The sequence below is a fragment of the Euleptes europaea genome, chromosome 19, assembly GCF_029931775.1.
Source record: "Euleptes europaea isolate rEulEur1 chromosome 19, rEulEur1.hap1, whole genome shotgun sequence".
NCBI classification, from domain to species: domain Eukaryota; kingdom Metazoa; phylum Chordata; class Lepidosauria; order Squamata; family Sphaerodactylidae; genus Euleptes; species Euleptes europaea.
Genome location: NC_079330.1, coordinates 32,943,119 through 32,960,029, shown reverse-complemented (window position 1 = coordinate 32,960,029; position 16,911 = coordinate 32,943,119). Strand labels below are relative to the sequence as shown.

At 48.0% G+C, this 16,911-nt stretch overlaps 1 protein-coding gene across 1 annotated transcript in view; it reads right to left on the bottom strand.

Moving 5' to 3' along the window:
* LHX1 (LIM homeobox 1) overlaps positions 1 to 16,911 on the bottom strand; it is a 68,023-nt gene that overhangs the window by 2,289 nt on the left and 48,823 nt on the right. The window contains exon 4 of the mRNA XM_056865185.1: positions 15,414 to 15,579. Within this exon, the coding sequence (XP_056721163.1) occupies positions 15,414 to 15,579 (166 nt within the window). The remainder of the gene's footprint in view (positions 1 to 15,413; positions 15,580 to 16,911) is intronic.

Genomic DNA, 16,911 nt, shown 5'->3' with positions numbered 1-16,911 from the left:
TTTCCTAACATGCTATTAACAAACCATCTCCTTGGCTTTTATAGCAATGCAGGGCCGGGTACTGGAAAAGTCAAGGTAGACTGCAAAGAGGGAAGAATCCCCTGCAGTTGTGGGGAGGGCAGTAGGGTTGCCAGCTCCGGGTTGGGAAATACCTGGAGATTTTAGGGGTGAAGCCTGAGGAGGGCAGGGTTTGGGGAGAGGAGCGACTTCAATGCCATAGAATCCAATTGCCACAGCAGCCATTTTCTTCAGGGGAACTGATCTCTATCGGTTGGAGATCAGTTGTAATAGCAGGAGATCTCCAGCTACCCCCTGGAGGTTGGCAACCCTAGAGGGCAGTGATTCATGGTGTGAGAACTGGAGTGTTCCAAGCATGGCCCTGGGAAAGGTCAGAAGGGATGGTCCCTCCCCCTCCATCACCCTAGCTGGCCTTCTCACATGATGGGGAAGGACCAAGGTGATCTACATTGCAGAATATATGCAGGCTTCCTCAAGAGGAGATCTTGGCGCTCCAGTCTCTAAACTCCTCCAAACCAGAATTCGTCCCCTTCCCCATCCCCACCAACCATGCAGAGTCACCCAAGCTGAGCCAACACCAAATTCCATTTTGCATGTTTAACAGAGACCCACAGAAACAGAAAGTAGAAAGCTTCTCTTCCCCTTCTAGGGTTGCCAACCTCCAGGTGGTGGCTGGAGAGCTTCCACTATTACAACTGATCTCCAGCTGACAGAGATCTGTTCCTCTGGAAAAAAATGGCCGCTTTGGCAATTGGACTCTATGGCATTGAAGTCCCTCCCCTCCCCAAACCCGCCCTCCTCAGGCTCTGCCCCCAAAATCTCCCGCAGATGGCGAAGAGGGACCTGGCAACCCTAGTCACACCCCAGGTCTCTGGGAGGCTGCACCCCACCCCCAACCAGACACACAGGGGTGCAAACCACAGGCCGCTCCCTTTCCACTCCCCCTTCTCCTGCCTCCCATCTTTTTTCATTTCTCTACAGAGCCTCTCGTCATCCTGGGGAGTTGAATCTGAATTACTGCGTGTTGGCATGGGAAACTATTTCTGCTTGACAAACAGTACCCCCCCCCTCAAATAAAAAAATATGCCAATAAAGGTGTCTGAATCTGAATCTGAACAAAGGTTGCCCGGAGCTTCCCTTTGGACCTTTCAATGTAGCGCTGTGGCCACCCTCTCTCCCGTAGGGTTGCTAACTCAGGTTTGGGAAATTCCTGGAGATTTTGGGTGGAGCTCGGGGAGAGTGGAGTTTGGGGAGAAAGGAGCTCAGCAGGGATGTGTTCCCATAGAATCTACCCTCTAAAGCTGCCATTCTATTCCAACTAACTTCTGCAGTCTGGATAGGGTTGCCATCCTCCAGGTGGTGGCTGGAGATCTCCTGCTATTACAACTGATCTCCAGGAAACAGAGATCAGTTCCCCTGGAGAAAATGGCTGCTTTGGCAATTGGACTCGATGGCATTAAAGTCCCTCCCCTCTCCAAACCCCACCATCCTCAGGCTCAGCTCCTAAAATCTCCAGGTGTTTCCCAACCTGAAGCTGGCAACTCTATGTCTGGAGATCATTTGTAATTCTGGGAGGTTTCCAGACCCCACCTGGAGGTTGGCATCCCAGCCCCCACCACTTGCTACACAGCAGGCAACTGATCCGACTGGGAAGTAAGGCTAGGGGAAGTTGCCAGAATTTTCTAACTCCAGGATGGGACATTCCTGGAGATTGGGTGGTGGAGCCAGTAAGACCAGGGGGTGGGAAGGGACCTGAACAGGGTATAATGCCATACAATCCACCCTCCAAAGCAACTATTTTCTCCAGGAGAACTGATTCTGGGGGCATCACTTCAAAAAGGATGAGGACAGAATGGAGCGGGTGCAGAGGAGAGTGACAAGGATGATCAGGGGCCCGGAGACCAAGCCCTATGAGGAAAGGCTGAGGGAGTTGGGAAAGTTTAGTCTGGAGAGCAGGAGGTTGAGGGGGGACAGGATTGCTCTCTTTAAGTATTTGAAGGGCTGCTGTTTAGAGGAGGGCAGGGAGCAGTTCCTGTTGACAGGAGAGAACTTGCAATAATAGGTTTAAATTATGGGTGGAAAGGTACCTGCTGAATATTAGGGAAAATACATTTACAGTAAGAGTTGTTCAGCAGTGGAATCGCCTGCTAGGGAAGTGGTGGTGAGCTTCCCTTCACAGGCAGTCTTCAAGCAGTGGCTGGACAAACACTTGTCACAGATGCTTTAGACTGATCCTGCATTGAGCAGGGGGTTGGAATAATTTTTTTAAAGACAAAACCTCCACTTCTTCAACTTCCAAACATTTCCTTAGCTCCCTTCAGGAACTGAATGCCCTCAGTCATCACACAAAGCCAACAGAACAACAACAACATCATCAAAACTCTTCTAGGTAGGATTACCAACTCTGGGTTGGAAACTTCCTGGAGATTTGGGGAAGAGCCTGGAGACGGTGGGAAGGGGAGGGACCTCAGTGGGGAATAATGCCATAGAGACTGCTTTCCAAACATTTTCTCCGGGGTAACAGCTCTCTATGTCTGGAGATCAGCTGTATTATTCCTGGGGATCTCCAGGCCTCACATGGAGGCTGGTAAGCCTACTTGTACACTACAACACACTGTGACCAAATCCCCACACTGACTTCTGATCCACCCTCTGCACAGAACCCTTGCCCTTTACCCTCCTGGTAGGGTTGCCAACCTCCAGGTGGTTAACCCAAGTAACAAAAAGGGTAGAACTATAGTTGCACAAATTGTTGGATTACACACAAAAAGCTGAGCAACTTAGGCTGTTTGTTTGGCTGTATAATTATACTTAAGAAACTATAATCCAAATATTCCAAACATCATAGTCATCTCCTATAATAAGTAAACAACTGAGAATCCCACCAAGTGGACCAAATCCTTAATAACAACTGCACATTCAATAATACAATATTACATTCATATGCATATAATGATCCCAATACATATAATCACAGACAGGTCAATAGTCCAACTTGGTGCTACAAACAAATGTCCATAGAAAGCAACCTGAATGTTTTTTGCACTTTCTCTTATCACCAAAGTTGGTGAATAGCCCAATTCTGTGTTATAGGCTGATGTCCATTGAGAGTGTCTTCTGTCTGTGATTGGGATCATTATATGCATATGAATGTAATATTGTATTATTGAATGTGCAATTGTTATTAAGGATTTGGTCCACTTGGCAGGATTCTCAGTTGTGTACTTATTATAGATGACTATGATGTTTGGAATATTTGGAAAAGAGTTTCTTAAGTATAATTATACAACCAAACAAACAGCCTAACAGCCCATTCCTGAGCTGACGGTGTACGGGGATGGTGGGGAAGAGGTGCAGTGGCACCTCTTCCTAAACCAATACCCATATGCCATAAAACAAACAAACAAAAAGCCTTTTTGTGGCTTTTTGTTTTGTTTTACCAGGGCCTTTCGCCCCATAGCCACAGCACCACCGTTCCTGGCACCGTCATACCCAGCCGAACCGGGATAGGAAGCCGCCTAACCTGTGGCTCCTCCCCCCGGCCCGGCCCCCGGATGCCCCCTGCACCAGCGCAGCGTGTCTACACCGTGGCCTATGCCATGGAGATGCCGCGCCAACAGAGGGGCAAGGCACAGTCCCTTGGCACTTGGCTGCCGGCGGGACTGGCCTCCCCGCCAGCGTCAGTGCATGTAATCACGGTTTTACATACACTTACGCCACCTCCTAAGAGGTTTCGCCCAGAAACCTCAGGAATGGGCTGTAAGTTGCTCAGCTTTTTTTGTTTTGTGTAAACCTGCAGGTGGTGGCTGGAGATCTCTCACTATTACAACTGATCTCCAGCCGATAGCGATCAGTTCTCAGGGAGCAAATGGCCGCTTTGGCAATTGGACTCTATGGCATTGAAGTCCCTCTCCTCCCCAAATCCCACCCTCCTCAGGCTCTGCCCCAAAAATCTCCAGATATTTCCCAACCTGGAGCTGGCAACCCTAGGTATGAGCTTTCATGAGTCACAGCTCACTCCCTCAGTCTCTTCCATTAAGTCCTCAGCTTGCCCCTTGATCCTCATTCCCAATGAAAAGCAGTCCAATCATGTACAATTGCATCGGCCAACATTCGTCTCTTCTTCTCCCTCCTTCTTTTTCCTTCCCACAGTTTAGGACCAGTTCACACATGCAGAATGACAAGGCAGGGCCCTGAGGTGGTAGACTGGGCTGTATCACTTGAGACTCCAGGTGGTGGTGGATTCCAAGTCTGACTGTGCTTTTATAGTCTTTTTCAGCAATCCCCACAAACGGAGAACTAGCCCCAAAAGGTTGTGGCCCCTCCCCATTGCTTTATTTGCTATGCTGCTTTTCTAGATACAGGGAGCTTTTAACAGAGGTGGGTGTTCCAAAATGCGACCCCCGCCCCCAGCAATCCATTCTTTGTCTCAGGTCTCTGGACTAGGGCTGCCAGGTCCCTCTTCAGCACCGGTGGGAGGTTTTGGCGGCAGAGCTTGAGGAGGGCGGGGTTTGGGGAGGGGAGAGACTTCAATGCCATAGAGTTCAATTGCCAAAGTGGCCATTTTCTCCAGGGGAACTGATCTCTATCAGCTGGAGATCAGTTTTAATAGCAGGAGATCTCCAGCTAGTACCTGGAGGTTGGCAACCCTACAGAGTCCTGCTTGGGGCTTATGTCACTCTGGAAAGAACTATCTACTATGGCCTTACTATATAAGATGTGAAGTGACCCCCAATGGCAGCCAGTAGCTCATCGGGCCGTCTTTCCATTACGAAACAAGCAATTAATGTCAACCAATCCTAGGCCACAAGATCAATACAGTTTATCGGATTTCCTACATCTTCCAGTCCTTGTTTGCTCCACATCCCTCCCCTCCCCCCCTCTGTCCTTCCTATGATATTTAAGGCTAGGGTTGCCAGCTCTGGGTTGGGAAATTCCTGGAGATTTGGGGTATGGAGTCTAGGAAGGGTGGGGTTTGGGGAGGGGAGGGACTTCAGTGGTATATAATGCCATAGTCCAGCTTCTAAAGCAGCCATTTTCCCAGGGAAACTGATCTCTGTTGCCTGGAGATCAGTTGTAATCCCAGGAGATCTCCAGCCATCACCTGGAGATTGGCAACCCTATTTAACCCTTCACATCCCCCTTCTCTCAATTCTCATGCTCAACCACCTCTCTAAGAGAGGATCTCTTAGACCCATTATACATAATGATGGTAGACCAGTAGGGTTGCCAGGTCCCTTTTTGCCACCAGTGGGAGGTTTTGGGGGGGAGCTTGAGGAGGGCAGGGTTTGGTGAGGGGAGGGACTTCAATTCCATAGAGTCCAATTGCCAAAGCGGCCATTTTCTCCAGGTGAACTGATCTCTATCAGCTGGAAATCAGTTGTAATAGCAGGAGATCTCCAGCTAATACCTGGAGGTTGGCAACCCTATAGACCAGGGATTCTTGATCATACCACTTCAGACTGCAGATTGGGAAAGATCTTTAAAATAATGCTCCAAATATTAAAACATAAAGAGCCCAATTCCTTTCATGTAGTAAACTAGCACTTCAGGGTTTGGTGGAGGTCAACTTTGGTATAGATGTCTCCCAGGCATTGTTTTTTTTTTTCTAATATGAACTTTATTTAAAAAAAAAAACCCACCTGCAACCTAAAGTGGTGTCCTAGATTTCTACCTTCTGAAACTATCACCTTATTCTGCATAACCTCAGTCATGTGTCAGGAGGTGACAGGGTGGTATCACTTTGGACCATAGATGGGTGTGTGTGTGTGCCATTTCTAGTAGTCCCTTCTCCCTGCAAGTAGAAACGTTGCCTCATTCCAACCAAGCCTGTGCCCTGCTGTGCTAGCTTTCTACTTGCTGGAATCTTTTAAAAACTCAGGAGATATTTCAGAAATGGTATTGCCCATCTTTTAGGGAGCCATGGTACACAGGTCTACTCAGAATCCTACTCAAGTCTATTTAGTGGGGCTTACTCCCAGAAAAGCATTTCTAGGATTATGCTATTAGTCATCTAATTTGAAACCTTGAGGTATTCCAAAGTTGTGGATGGGTGCCCAAATCTTATCCTGAAGTCTCTGGAGAGATCCATTAGCAGTTAGTGGCATCCATTCATTTATGAGTTACAGACATGCAGATTTTTATACATTTGTCTTACAAAGGTACCATTCATCCCCAGGGATTGGATCCCCAGACAGATCTGGCGGGTGAACAGCAATTTTGCAAAAGCTAAGTAGGTCTGGGTTGACCAGTGCATGTAAGCGAGAAATGCCAGGGGAACCCCACTGATGTTGCCTTGAGCTCTGTACAAGTGAAGTACGAGTGCGCTAAACAAACCAATCCTGGCAGTCTCTTAATCTTAAGCACGGGTTTTAGAGCACCTGCGAGCTCAATTTCACCCTCCTTGCTAGAAAGAATTGTGCTCCGACTAGCTGCGGCCCAGGGAATTGATCGCTGGACTGTTTTTCAGCCCAAAATTGGATCCCAAACTAGCTTAACAATCTCCTACCAATGATGCCCAATACAAAAGAAACAAAAGTCTCTTGGGGAGTGAGATTCTCAGCTGGAGCAGGGACACAGAGCTGCTGCCTGCCCTGATGGAGGGCCTAGTAGCCCAGGGAAGGCCATTCACACCATAGAGAGTGTGACTGGCCCAAGGTCACCCAACCAGCTTCCATGTCAGAGTAGGGAGTCAAACGTGGGACTCCCAGATCCTAGTCCAACACTTTAACCACTACACTATACTGCTGTCTTGGCCAATCTACATTGGCTCCCAGTTTGTTTCTGTGGGGGAGGGGAGGAGGAGGAGGAGGAGGAGGAGGAGAAGGAGAGTTGTTTTTTATATGCCGACTTTCTCTACCACTTAAGGAAATATCAAACTGGCTTCCAATCACTTTCCCTTCTTCTCCCCACAACAGACACCCTGTGAGGTAGGTGGGGCTGAGAGAGCTCTAAGAGCTGTGACTAGACCAAGGTCACCCATCTGGCTTCATGCATAGGAGTGGGGAAACAAATCCAGTTGTAATAGCAGGAGATCTTCACCTAGTACTTGGAGGTTACAGAAATCAACAGCAACAATGACCAAATGAACAATAAGGACTAGTAAAGACTAAATTGGTGTTGCATTATATAACTGTATCAAGACTCAAAAAGATAGTACTAAACAGTAAGAAATTCTAAACAATCCTATAGGAAAATAGTGATAATACTGTAAATGTACTACAACATCATAGCTGAATTAGTCCATGGTACACATAAAGCAACTAAGTCCATGTGCTGAGTTGGTGACTGACGAGGATCTGAGAGACTCAGAGTTCAAATTCCTCCACTCTGCAATGAAGCTTGCTGGGTGACTTTGAGCCAGTCTCTCTCTCCCTAGCCTACCTCACAAGGTTGCTGTGAAGATAAAAGTGAGGAGGGAGAACCGTCTATGCTGCCCTAACCTACTTGGAGAAAGAGTGGCATTAAGATGTGCCAGACAGAAAGGGGTGTGAATGCCTTTTAGCCAATTCAGCAACACACTCCCCTCTCCCTCCTCCACCATTCCTCGCCATTCCCCTTCCTTGTCTGCCTTGGTCTTTCAGTCTGTATGCCTCAGGGCAAAGCCCATTATTTTATTTGCACATTTTATTTATATGTACAGTACACACCAAAGCACTCCATTTTGGTTTTTAATTGCCACATGTTTCAGAAAAGTGGGGAAATAATTAAGTGTACTCAGAAGTCCAGTTGTAATAAGACTTGCATAGCATTTTTGCTAAATGTGCAGAACTTACAACCACCTGTACTATTATCTTTATGTTGTAGATGGGGCGGGGGGACAGAGCAAAACTAGCTTGCCTAAACCCCGCTAAAGCCAGCTGATGTGAGATTTATTTTTGGCAGACTTTCCAGTGTTCTGTCTGCCTCTCCAGGGCCCAATAAATAAATAAATAAATAAATAAATATATTCCTGACTTTATTTGAGACTGTCCCCAGAAGCTAAAATGACTAAACTGAGGCCATCGTACTTTGGTCACATTATGAGAAGACAAGTCTCAGTGGACAAGACAATAATGCCAGGAAAAGTGGAAGGCAGCAGGAAAAGAGGAAAACCCAACATGAGATGGATTGACTCTATAAAGGAAGCCACAGCCCTCAGTTTGCAAGACCTGAGCAAGGCTGGTAACAATAGGAAGTTTTGGATGGCATTGATTCATAGGGTCACCATGACTTGGAAGTGACTTGATGGCACTTCACATACCCACTGAGACATGGAGGAAAGCTACCCAGAGCACAAACTTCCTGCCCTCTGAAAATTTATTCAGCAATTTCTACTGGTGGTGGAAAGTGCCGTCAAGTCACAGTGAATTTATGGAGACCCCATAGGGTTTTCAAGGCAAGAGACGTTCAGAGATGATTTGCCATTGCCTGCCTCTGAGTAGTGGCCCTGGACTTCCTTGGTGGCCTCCATCCAAGTACTAACCAGGGCTGACCCTGCTTAGCTTCTGAGATTGGATGAGATTGGGCCATCCAGGGCAGGGCAGGAAAGATCTGTGGTGATGGTGAAAATTTCTATCAAGTCACAGCTGACTTATGGAGGCTCTGTAGGGTTTTCAAGGCAAGAGACGGTCAGAGGTGGCTTGCCATTGTCTTCCTCTGCATAACAACCCCGGGGTCCTTTGGTGGTCTCTCATCTAAATACTGAACAGGTCCAACCATGCTTAGATTCCGAGACATTATGAGATTGGGCTTTTCTGGGCCATCCAGGTCAGGGCAGTGATTTATATGGTTTCTGATTTCTCTAGGCCACCTACATCCTCCCAACCATAAGGTCTAGAACTCCCCCTCCCCCAATTTAAGTTGAAATATTCAGGACAGTAAATAAACACGGACAACAGCTTTCCTGCACTTCTGTAGAATCACGGCAGCACCTGGCCCTGCCCTGAGGTTAAAAATGTGCCTCATTCTCAATATCTGACCCTCACCATGATTCTAAAGCACTCTCCACATTTTCTAAATTGGCTTTTACATGCCAAACAGCGTCACACTACAAAAATAAACCCATAAGCGTGCATCTAGAAGTGTGTTTGTGTGTGTGTGAGAGAGGGGGGGGGAGATTTCTTGGTACCCTTAACTGGGAACGATTCTTTATCCCTGTGAAACGTCCCTCCCTAAATAATGCAGTTGAACAGGACTCTGGAGAGAGGTTATATCAACACTCCAGATATAGATAAACATGGGCCTGCCCAGTTTCACTTGTTCAGTGAGGCTTCTGACACCTAGACAGGCGATTGTTCAGGAGTGCGTTTTTATAAAGGGAATAGGGCAGTAGTGTTAACGTTTGTGAGAAATTTTAGCCAGTTTTCTTTGCATTTTTATAGTATATATCACACTATTTTTGCACTACTGTCTAATTTTTCAATCCACCCATATGGCACTGTTAGTTCTCCTATTTTTAAGTCTTGCTTTACTGCATTGTTGGGTCTATGAATTATGTTGTTATGTTTGTATGGTTCTCTCATTTTGTAAATCCATTTTAATGATTATGAGCTATACTGTTTTTATTACTGTGGGATTTTTTAAAAATGTAATCCGCCTTGTTGTGATTTTAAATTTTGGTTTTTATGTTTTTAATCTATTTTATTTTATGTGTTTTATCTATGTTGTAAGCTGCCTAGAGCTCTGTAAGGAAGAAAGGTGGATAATTAATGTTTTTAATAAATAAAAAATAAATATCAAGTCTCAGCTAGAATGGTGGAATATAAGGTAAGTAAATAAATAAATATTTAAAATTATTTTTAAAATCTATAAAACATCCTGGCACTTGTCAATCATCCCAGTGCCTTGACACACATTGGCTCTAATATCAGAAGGCGGGATCAAGCCCATCTTTACAAGCCATTACATGGAATCCCCACTGCTTGCATTTCCTTACCTCTCTTTTAAGCCAACTGATGAGAGACTTAAATTTTTCAATTAAAATGGAAAATTCCAAGATAGAGCCTGGTATACCAGCCCATATCCCTACCTGCAGACTTTCCTGCTATCTTTTCCTAACCCTCAGCAAGAAAATATCTACATTTTCTTTGGAAAAGAGATGCAGATGTCATGCTGAATAGAAAGCCAACCAGATGACACCAGAAGGCATACAAAATAAAGTGCAGAAGCTAAAATCTCTCCCTGTTACTGTTACCCAGCAACTGGTAGTGAGGGGTACACTGCCTTGGAGCATGGAGGTTCTGTTTTGCCATCTTGGACAATGGTAGATCTCTCCACAAATACATCTAGTCCCTCTTTCAAAGCCATCTGTAAGAACAGATGAAGCTGCTAACTCTGAGTCAGCCCTATCTAGTCTGTATTTCTGGCTTGGAAGAGATGGCCCCAGACAGAGGTATTTCCCCATCTTCGTTACCACACATCCTTTAATCGGAGTTGACAAGAAATCAACTTGGGACCTTTGCATGCAAATAATCTATTCATGGTCCTTCCTCACCACACTTCAGTCCTCCCCCCTTTGAATGGATCCCTTCTGTCTTTTTCTATCCTTATATTTGCAATGAAAGAAGAAGAAAAGTCACCAGCATCTTTTGTTACCTAATAAAGGGTCTGTATTTTCTGCAACAGTTGGTGGGCAGATATCCTACAGGTGCAGCATTCCCCAACACTGAACTAAAGTAACAGGCCTAGCTGCACATGTGGTAGTTTCACTCAAAGGCCCAGATATAGCCCCCCCCCCACCGCCAGAATAATCTATACCTATTTCCTGAAGTTTTAGCTTTTAAAAAGTAATTCATTCATTTATTTACTTCATTTTATACCCCACTTCTCTCCCCAATGGTGATTCTAAGTGGCTTACATCATTCTCCTCTCCTCCGTTTTATCTGCACAACAACCCTGTGAGGTAGGTTGGACTTAGAGTGTGTGATTGGCCCATGATCACCCAGCGAGCTGCCATGACAAAGCAGGGATTTGAACCTGGGTCTCCCAGACCCTAGTCTGTCACTCTAACCCCTACACCACACTGGCTCTCATTGTCACTTGCCGACCTATGTGCGTGTGTTAAGTGCCGTCAAGTCGCTTCCGACTCATGGCGACCCTATGAATGAAAGTCCTCCAAAATGTCCTATCTAGCTGACCTATACTCACTAATTATTTTCACTGGTCAAGAAAGGTGGAAAAGCATGCTGGGGAGGGGCTGTGGCTCAGTGGAAGAGCCTCTGTTTTGCCCGCAGAAGGTCCCAGGTTCAATCTCCCGGCATCTCCAATTTAAAAGGACCAGGTAGTTGGTAATGTGAAAGACCTCTGCCTGAGACCCTGGAGAGCCACTACTAGCTTGAGTAGACAAAACTGACCTTGATGGACCGATGGGCTGATTCAGTATAATGCAAGGCATGAAAACAACATCTCTTACAGAGTTTGCCCAGTTCCCCCCCCCCACTGCTGCCTTAACAGCTGGTATTGACTGGTATATTATCTCTGAACATGGAGGCTCAGTTCATAAGTCAGTCCACTATGAACATAAGCCATCCTTTCTAAAGAACCATTGCCAGACAGATGCTTCTGGGAAGGTAGTCGCCCTCCCAAGTGTTTCCTTCCCCCCAGCACCTAGAATTCAAAGCTATGATGCCCCTGAGTCTGGAGTCTGTGTTTATTATTATTACTATTTATTACTAATTTGATTTATATCCACCCCTCATCCCCAGCCAGGCTGGGCTCAGGGATCTCACAGCAACCAACACATACAACACAATAGAACCATATACAATAATATAAAATTCCTACAAAACCAGATTCCGATTCTAATCGGTTAGGCTAATTAAAACAATGACACTCTTCAACAAAACTACGAGGCCCTGGTTTATATCCACTGATAGATAAGACCAAGCCCTCCATCTATTGCCATGTATAAATCTCCTTTTAAGCTATCGAAGCCAATTACCGCCTTCTCATCTTGTGGCATTGTATTCCATAAGCTAATATTAAAATTAGAAGCCAACCTGCTCTGACTCCCAGCATTCCAGCCAATGAATGCAAAGCAAGGGGATAGAATCATAGAGTTGGAAAGGACCACCGGGGTCATCTAGTCCAACCCCCTGCACAATGCAGGGATTTCACAGCTACCTCCCCCACACACCCCCAGTGACCCCTACTCCATGCCCAGAAGATGCCCTCCCACTCATGAACTGCCTAAGGTCATTGAATCATCATTGCTGACAGATGGCCATCTAGCCTCTGCTTTAAAACCTCCAGGGAAGGAGAACTTAACACCTCCCAAGGAAGCCTGTTCCACTGAGGAATTGCTCTAACTGTTAGGAAATTCCTCCATATGACAGCCCTTCAATTACTTGAAGATAGCTGGGGTGGGGCTAGTGGGTGTATCACCCCAGGAAATATTTTTTAAAACCCACAGAATTTTAACTAATGTCTCTGTGACATCACTGTTTCTATTTGAGGAACAAGATCTTGTTTTCAGAACAGGAACATTTTTTTGTTTAAAAAACAAGATATTGTTTTCAGAACAGGAACAATTTTTTTGTTTAAAAAAATCCAGGTGTTTACAGAGGGCAAGGGTTAATTTTAAACAGTTGTTTCAGGAAGGTGTTCAGTAGGAAAAAGCTTCTGCAATTAAAAATTACAGTTCCTATTCGATGTATACATTTCTGAGGCTAACAATCCATAAGCACTGAAATACACAGTGGACTTATAGAAATTCCTGTTGGGTAGAAGGAAACTGCAAGATTTTTTTTGTTAATTTCTTTGATGCTCCACCACTTAATGGAGGAAGAAAGGCTATGATCCTGATGCAAAGCGCCAGAATAGCTGGAAAGCACTGAGCACTGTGTTGAATTCTTATAAAATGAAAGCAAATAATGTCTACAGTCAAATCACATGATGCCTTCAGCCCCCTTAGGTTGTGGCCATTCCACATGGACTGCATAGACATGCCCCCCCCCCCCCAATCTGGGTGCTCTGCTGATGGGCATCCCCCTTGGAGGGTCTCTGAATAAACCTGCACAGAGTCCCTGCCTGGGAGGGGAGGCCAGGTGGCAGGCCTCAAAGAGAGAGGACGGCACCACAGCCCAGAAATTACAAGCAACCGAATGGCCACTTTTAACTGTGGCTGTTATCGCACTAGGTATTCCCAGCGATGTATCAAGAGTTTGGAAATGTTATAAAAAATTCTGTTCGCACTTACTTTGGCCCCTTTAGCTGTGAAGATGTTTCCCAACCATTTTTTAGCGGTGGTATCCAAAAACCCTTTTAAAGTGATGTTTTTTATAACATTTCCAAACTCTTGATACATCGCTGGGAATACCTAGTGCGGTAACAGCCTGTGTCTATCATTCACTCCCTCTTAAGAAAACCAGTGGAAGGAATCAGGTCCACATGGAGGAATTTAGACCTGGAAGCCTCTAATCTCAGACACCTAGCGTCTGGCTATGGTTATTCCAGGGTGAAAGGATTTTGTACATGCTCAGAGGCACTCTGGTCCCCTCACATGATCGTCCGGGGGTCTACTCCAGACTGGCTATTCCACAGCCACTGAAATTGGAACTGCAGTGCACTTCAGAATACCCCCCTCCTAAAACAAGGGGATCACTAAAGAGTAGGTGCTTCTAGGTTATGTCTCTAGGGCAGGGGTGGGGAATGTCAGGCCCAGGGGCCGTTTAAGGCCTGCAAAATCATTTGGTCTGGCCCTTCATGGGTCCTGGCAGATCTCTACCTCAGAAGGATCTAAGGCTGGCGATCTGCCCCCTCCCGCGGACAGGAATAGCCTCTATTCAAGGTGGATGTGAGTTTGTTTTGCCAAGAAAAGGAACCTTCCCCCCCCCCTTGCAGAAGAGTTGTTAGCTATGGAGCTGCTAGGACAGCCCAAGAAACTGTGCTAACCCTTTCCCACCTGGGCCATGGAGAAACGTATTGGTCAGCTAATATTTAAGTTGATAATATTGTATGGCCCGCAAATGATGTTATAAATATCCAAATGGCCCTTGGTGGAAAAAAGGCTCCCCACCCCTGCTCTAGGGAGTCCAGGCAGCTCGCACTCTCAGCCCGCCCCCCGCAACCAATTTGGGATGGGGGGGCGCTAAGTTGTAAAAGTTCTTTTAATTCTCCCACTGGCTTAACACTCCTCAGCAGCTTTCCCTGGAAGCCAGTAGCCCGGGTCTCCGCGGAGTTGACCGGGGTGTGGGTCAGGGCTGAGCTGGAGCGCTGCCCTTGGCAGGGCTGGATGAACCACGAAGCAGCATCAGCCCGTGCCGAGGGCCTCGAGGGGAGGGGAGGGGAGGGGAGGGGGCACCACCGAAATCTCCCATTGCCCGGTTTCCCATGGACCCCACGGAGCAAAGCTGCAAATGGGGCGGATGCACCAGGGGCCACAAAAAGGAGGGGCCCACCGTCGGTGAAGTGGAAGCGTGCCAAAAGAAACCTTTGGTGGAAACGCACGGTCGCTTCAGATTTTGCATTGGATTGGTCACTCTGTAGATGCCCATTTCCCCCATCTGAATTCTCGAAACTCTGCCTGGCGGCTTGTTTTTGAGTTTTGAGAATAGGGATGGGGAAAAAGTGCATCGAAAGAGCGGCAAATCCAATGCAAAACCTTCCATGACCCTGTTATTCATGGAAGGTTTTGCATTGGATTTGCCACTCTTTCGATGCACTTTCCCCCCATCCCTATTCTCAAAACTCAACAACAAGCCGCCAGGCAGAGTTTCGAGAATCCAGATGGGGGGGAAATGGGCATCTAGAGAGTGACCAATCCAATGCAAAACCTTCCATGAATAAGCGGCATGGATGCAGCCAGGATCGAACGCGGGCGTTGCGCCTAATGCGCGCTCGGTCCTGGCTAAAACAGGGCGTAAAGGGGGAGAAAGCGGCCGTGCGTTTTGGCCCCTTCTCTCCCCCCCTCCCCGCACCTTTCGTGTGGTTTCCTTTCGGAACAGGCCGTTTGATTTGGGCGCAAACGCGCGGCCGCTGGAGCCGCCTTTCTTCCCTGTTCCAGCCAGGAGGCAGCCAGGATCGAACGCACGAACGTTCCAGCCAGGATCGAACGCACGAACGTTCCAGCCAGGATCGAACGCACGAACGTTCCAGCCAGGATCGAACGCACGAACGTTCCAGCCAGGATCGAACGCACGAACGTTCCAGCCAGGATCGAACGCTCGAACGTTCCAGCCAGGATCGAACGCACGAACGTTCTTCGAACGTTCTTCGAACGTTCGAAGAACGTTCGTGCGTTCGATCCTGGCTGGAATAGGGAAGAAAGACGGCTCCAGCGGCCGCGCGTTCGCGCCCTTGGACGGCTGGTTGGGGTTCCTAAGCGGAGCGGCCTTTTCCAGCGGGGCCCCCCCGGGCCCGCGAGCGCTCCGGGGCCGCTGCGGGCCTCGCCCCCTTGCTCCCCTGCCCGTACCCACCTCCGTAGAAGGAGAAGGGCCCGCTGGGGAGGAGCTCGCCGGGCTCCAGGCGGTCGACGAGGGGCCTCATGCGGCGGGGGCTGCGGAAGAAGGCGTGGCGGCGGGCGCCCAGCGCGCTCAGCTGCTTCATGCGCCTCTCCTTGGAGCGCCGGTTCTGGAACCACACCTGCCGGGGGAAGCACAGGGAGACACACGCAACCGCCCGTCAGACCCACGGCCCGGCCCAGGCGGCGGGGGCCGAGCCGCAGCCCCCCCCCTCCCCGCAGAAAACGCCTCTGACCAACTTTTCTATTTATACGAATTCCAAACATGTCATATTTTTAATTAAGCGCTTAACGGCTTTTATGAGTGAGAGATTGTAAGATGTTATAGGGGCTCACACCGGATGCACTTTTATATGTGTTGTGTTATGTATGTATATCTGGTATGTTTTTATGCTGGTCTTGGACCGTATTAAACTCTCTTTGTACTATATTACTCTTCCTACACCCTTGACACTGAGAGGCACTGTCCTTCAGTTTTACTCCTCTGAAGATGCCTGCCACAGCTGCTGGCGAAACGTCAGGAAAGAAAATGCCAAGACCACGGTCACACAGCCCGGATAACCTACAAGAACCAATGAACTCTGACCGTGAAAGCCTTCGACAATATCTCTTTGTACTCTTTGCCTCCGACAAACCCAGAGCGCCGAGGGCTTCGCGGCTGGCCACCCAGAGGTCCCCGTCGGACAGATCCGGAGCCAGGCTCGCTTGGCACGCAACAGGGGTCATCCATGCTGGCCAATTTTCTAGCGCAGGGATGGGGGACCTCAGGCCCGGGGGCCCTATGCGGCCCCCGAGGACCTTTTTGTGGCCCTTGGGAGCTCTGGGGCCCTGCCGCGGAGGCGCGGCGCAGGGCAGCCCTCCCTGGGGCCTCCTTTGCTCAGGCGCACCGCCGGCTGCCCTCCCGCCGGGGAGGGGGAGAGTGGGGGCACCCTCCAGGCCTGCTCTGCGTGGTGTGCCCTGGGGTTGCCAACCTCCAGGTGGTGGCTGGAGACCTGGCAACCCTAGCCTCTCCCCCCCACCGGAAGATCTACACCTGGTATGGCCCCCGAATGATGTTACAAATGCGCAAATGGCCCTTGGCAGGAAAAAGGTTCCCCACCCCTGTTCTAGAGGATGTGATGAAAGTGCGAAAACGTACAAGCTCTGATGTTTGATTATATTGTTCTTTGTTTTATTTCACTGATTTTATGTTTTATGATCCCTTTTTGTAACAATTGCAATAATTTTTATGCCAATTAAGGTCTATGGATGGATGGATGGATGGATGGATGGATGGGTCATCTGTGCACGGGAGGTTTGGCCTTGGGGTTGCCGCTCTCGAGATGCACGTTTCCCCCACCCGGACTCTCAGGCCTCAAAAAGAAGCTCCCGGGCAGAGTTCGGACCATTCAAACGGGGGCAATGGGCATCTCGGGAGTGGCAACCCCAGGGCCAGAGAGGCCTCCCGGGCAGAA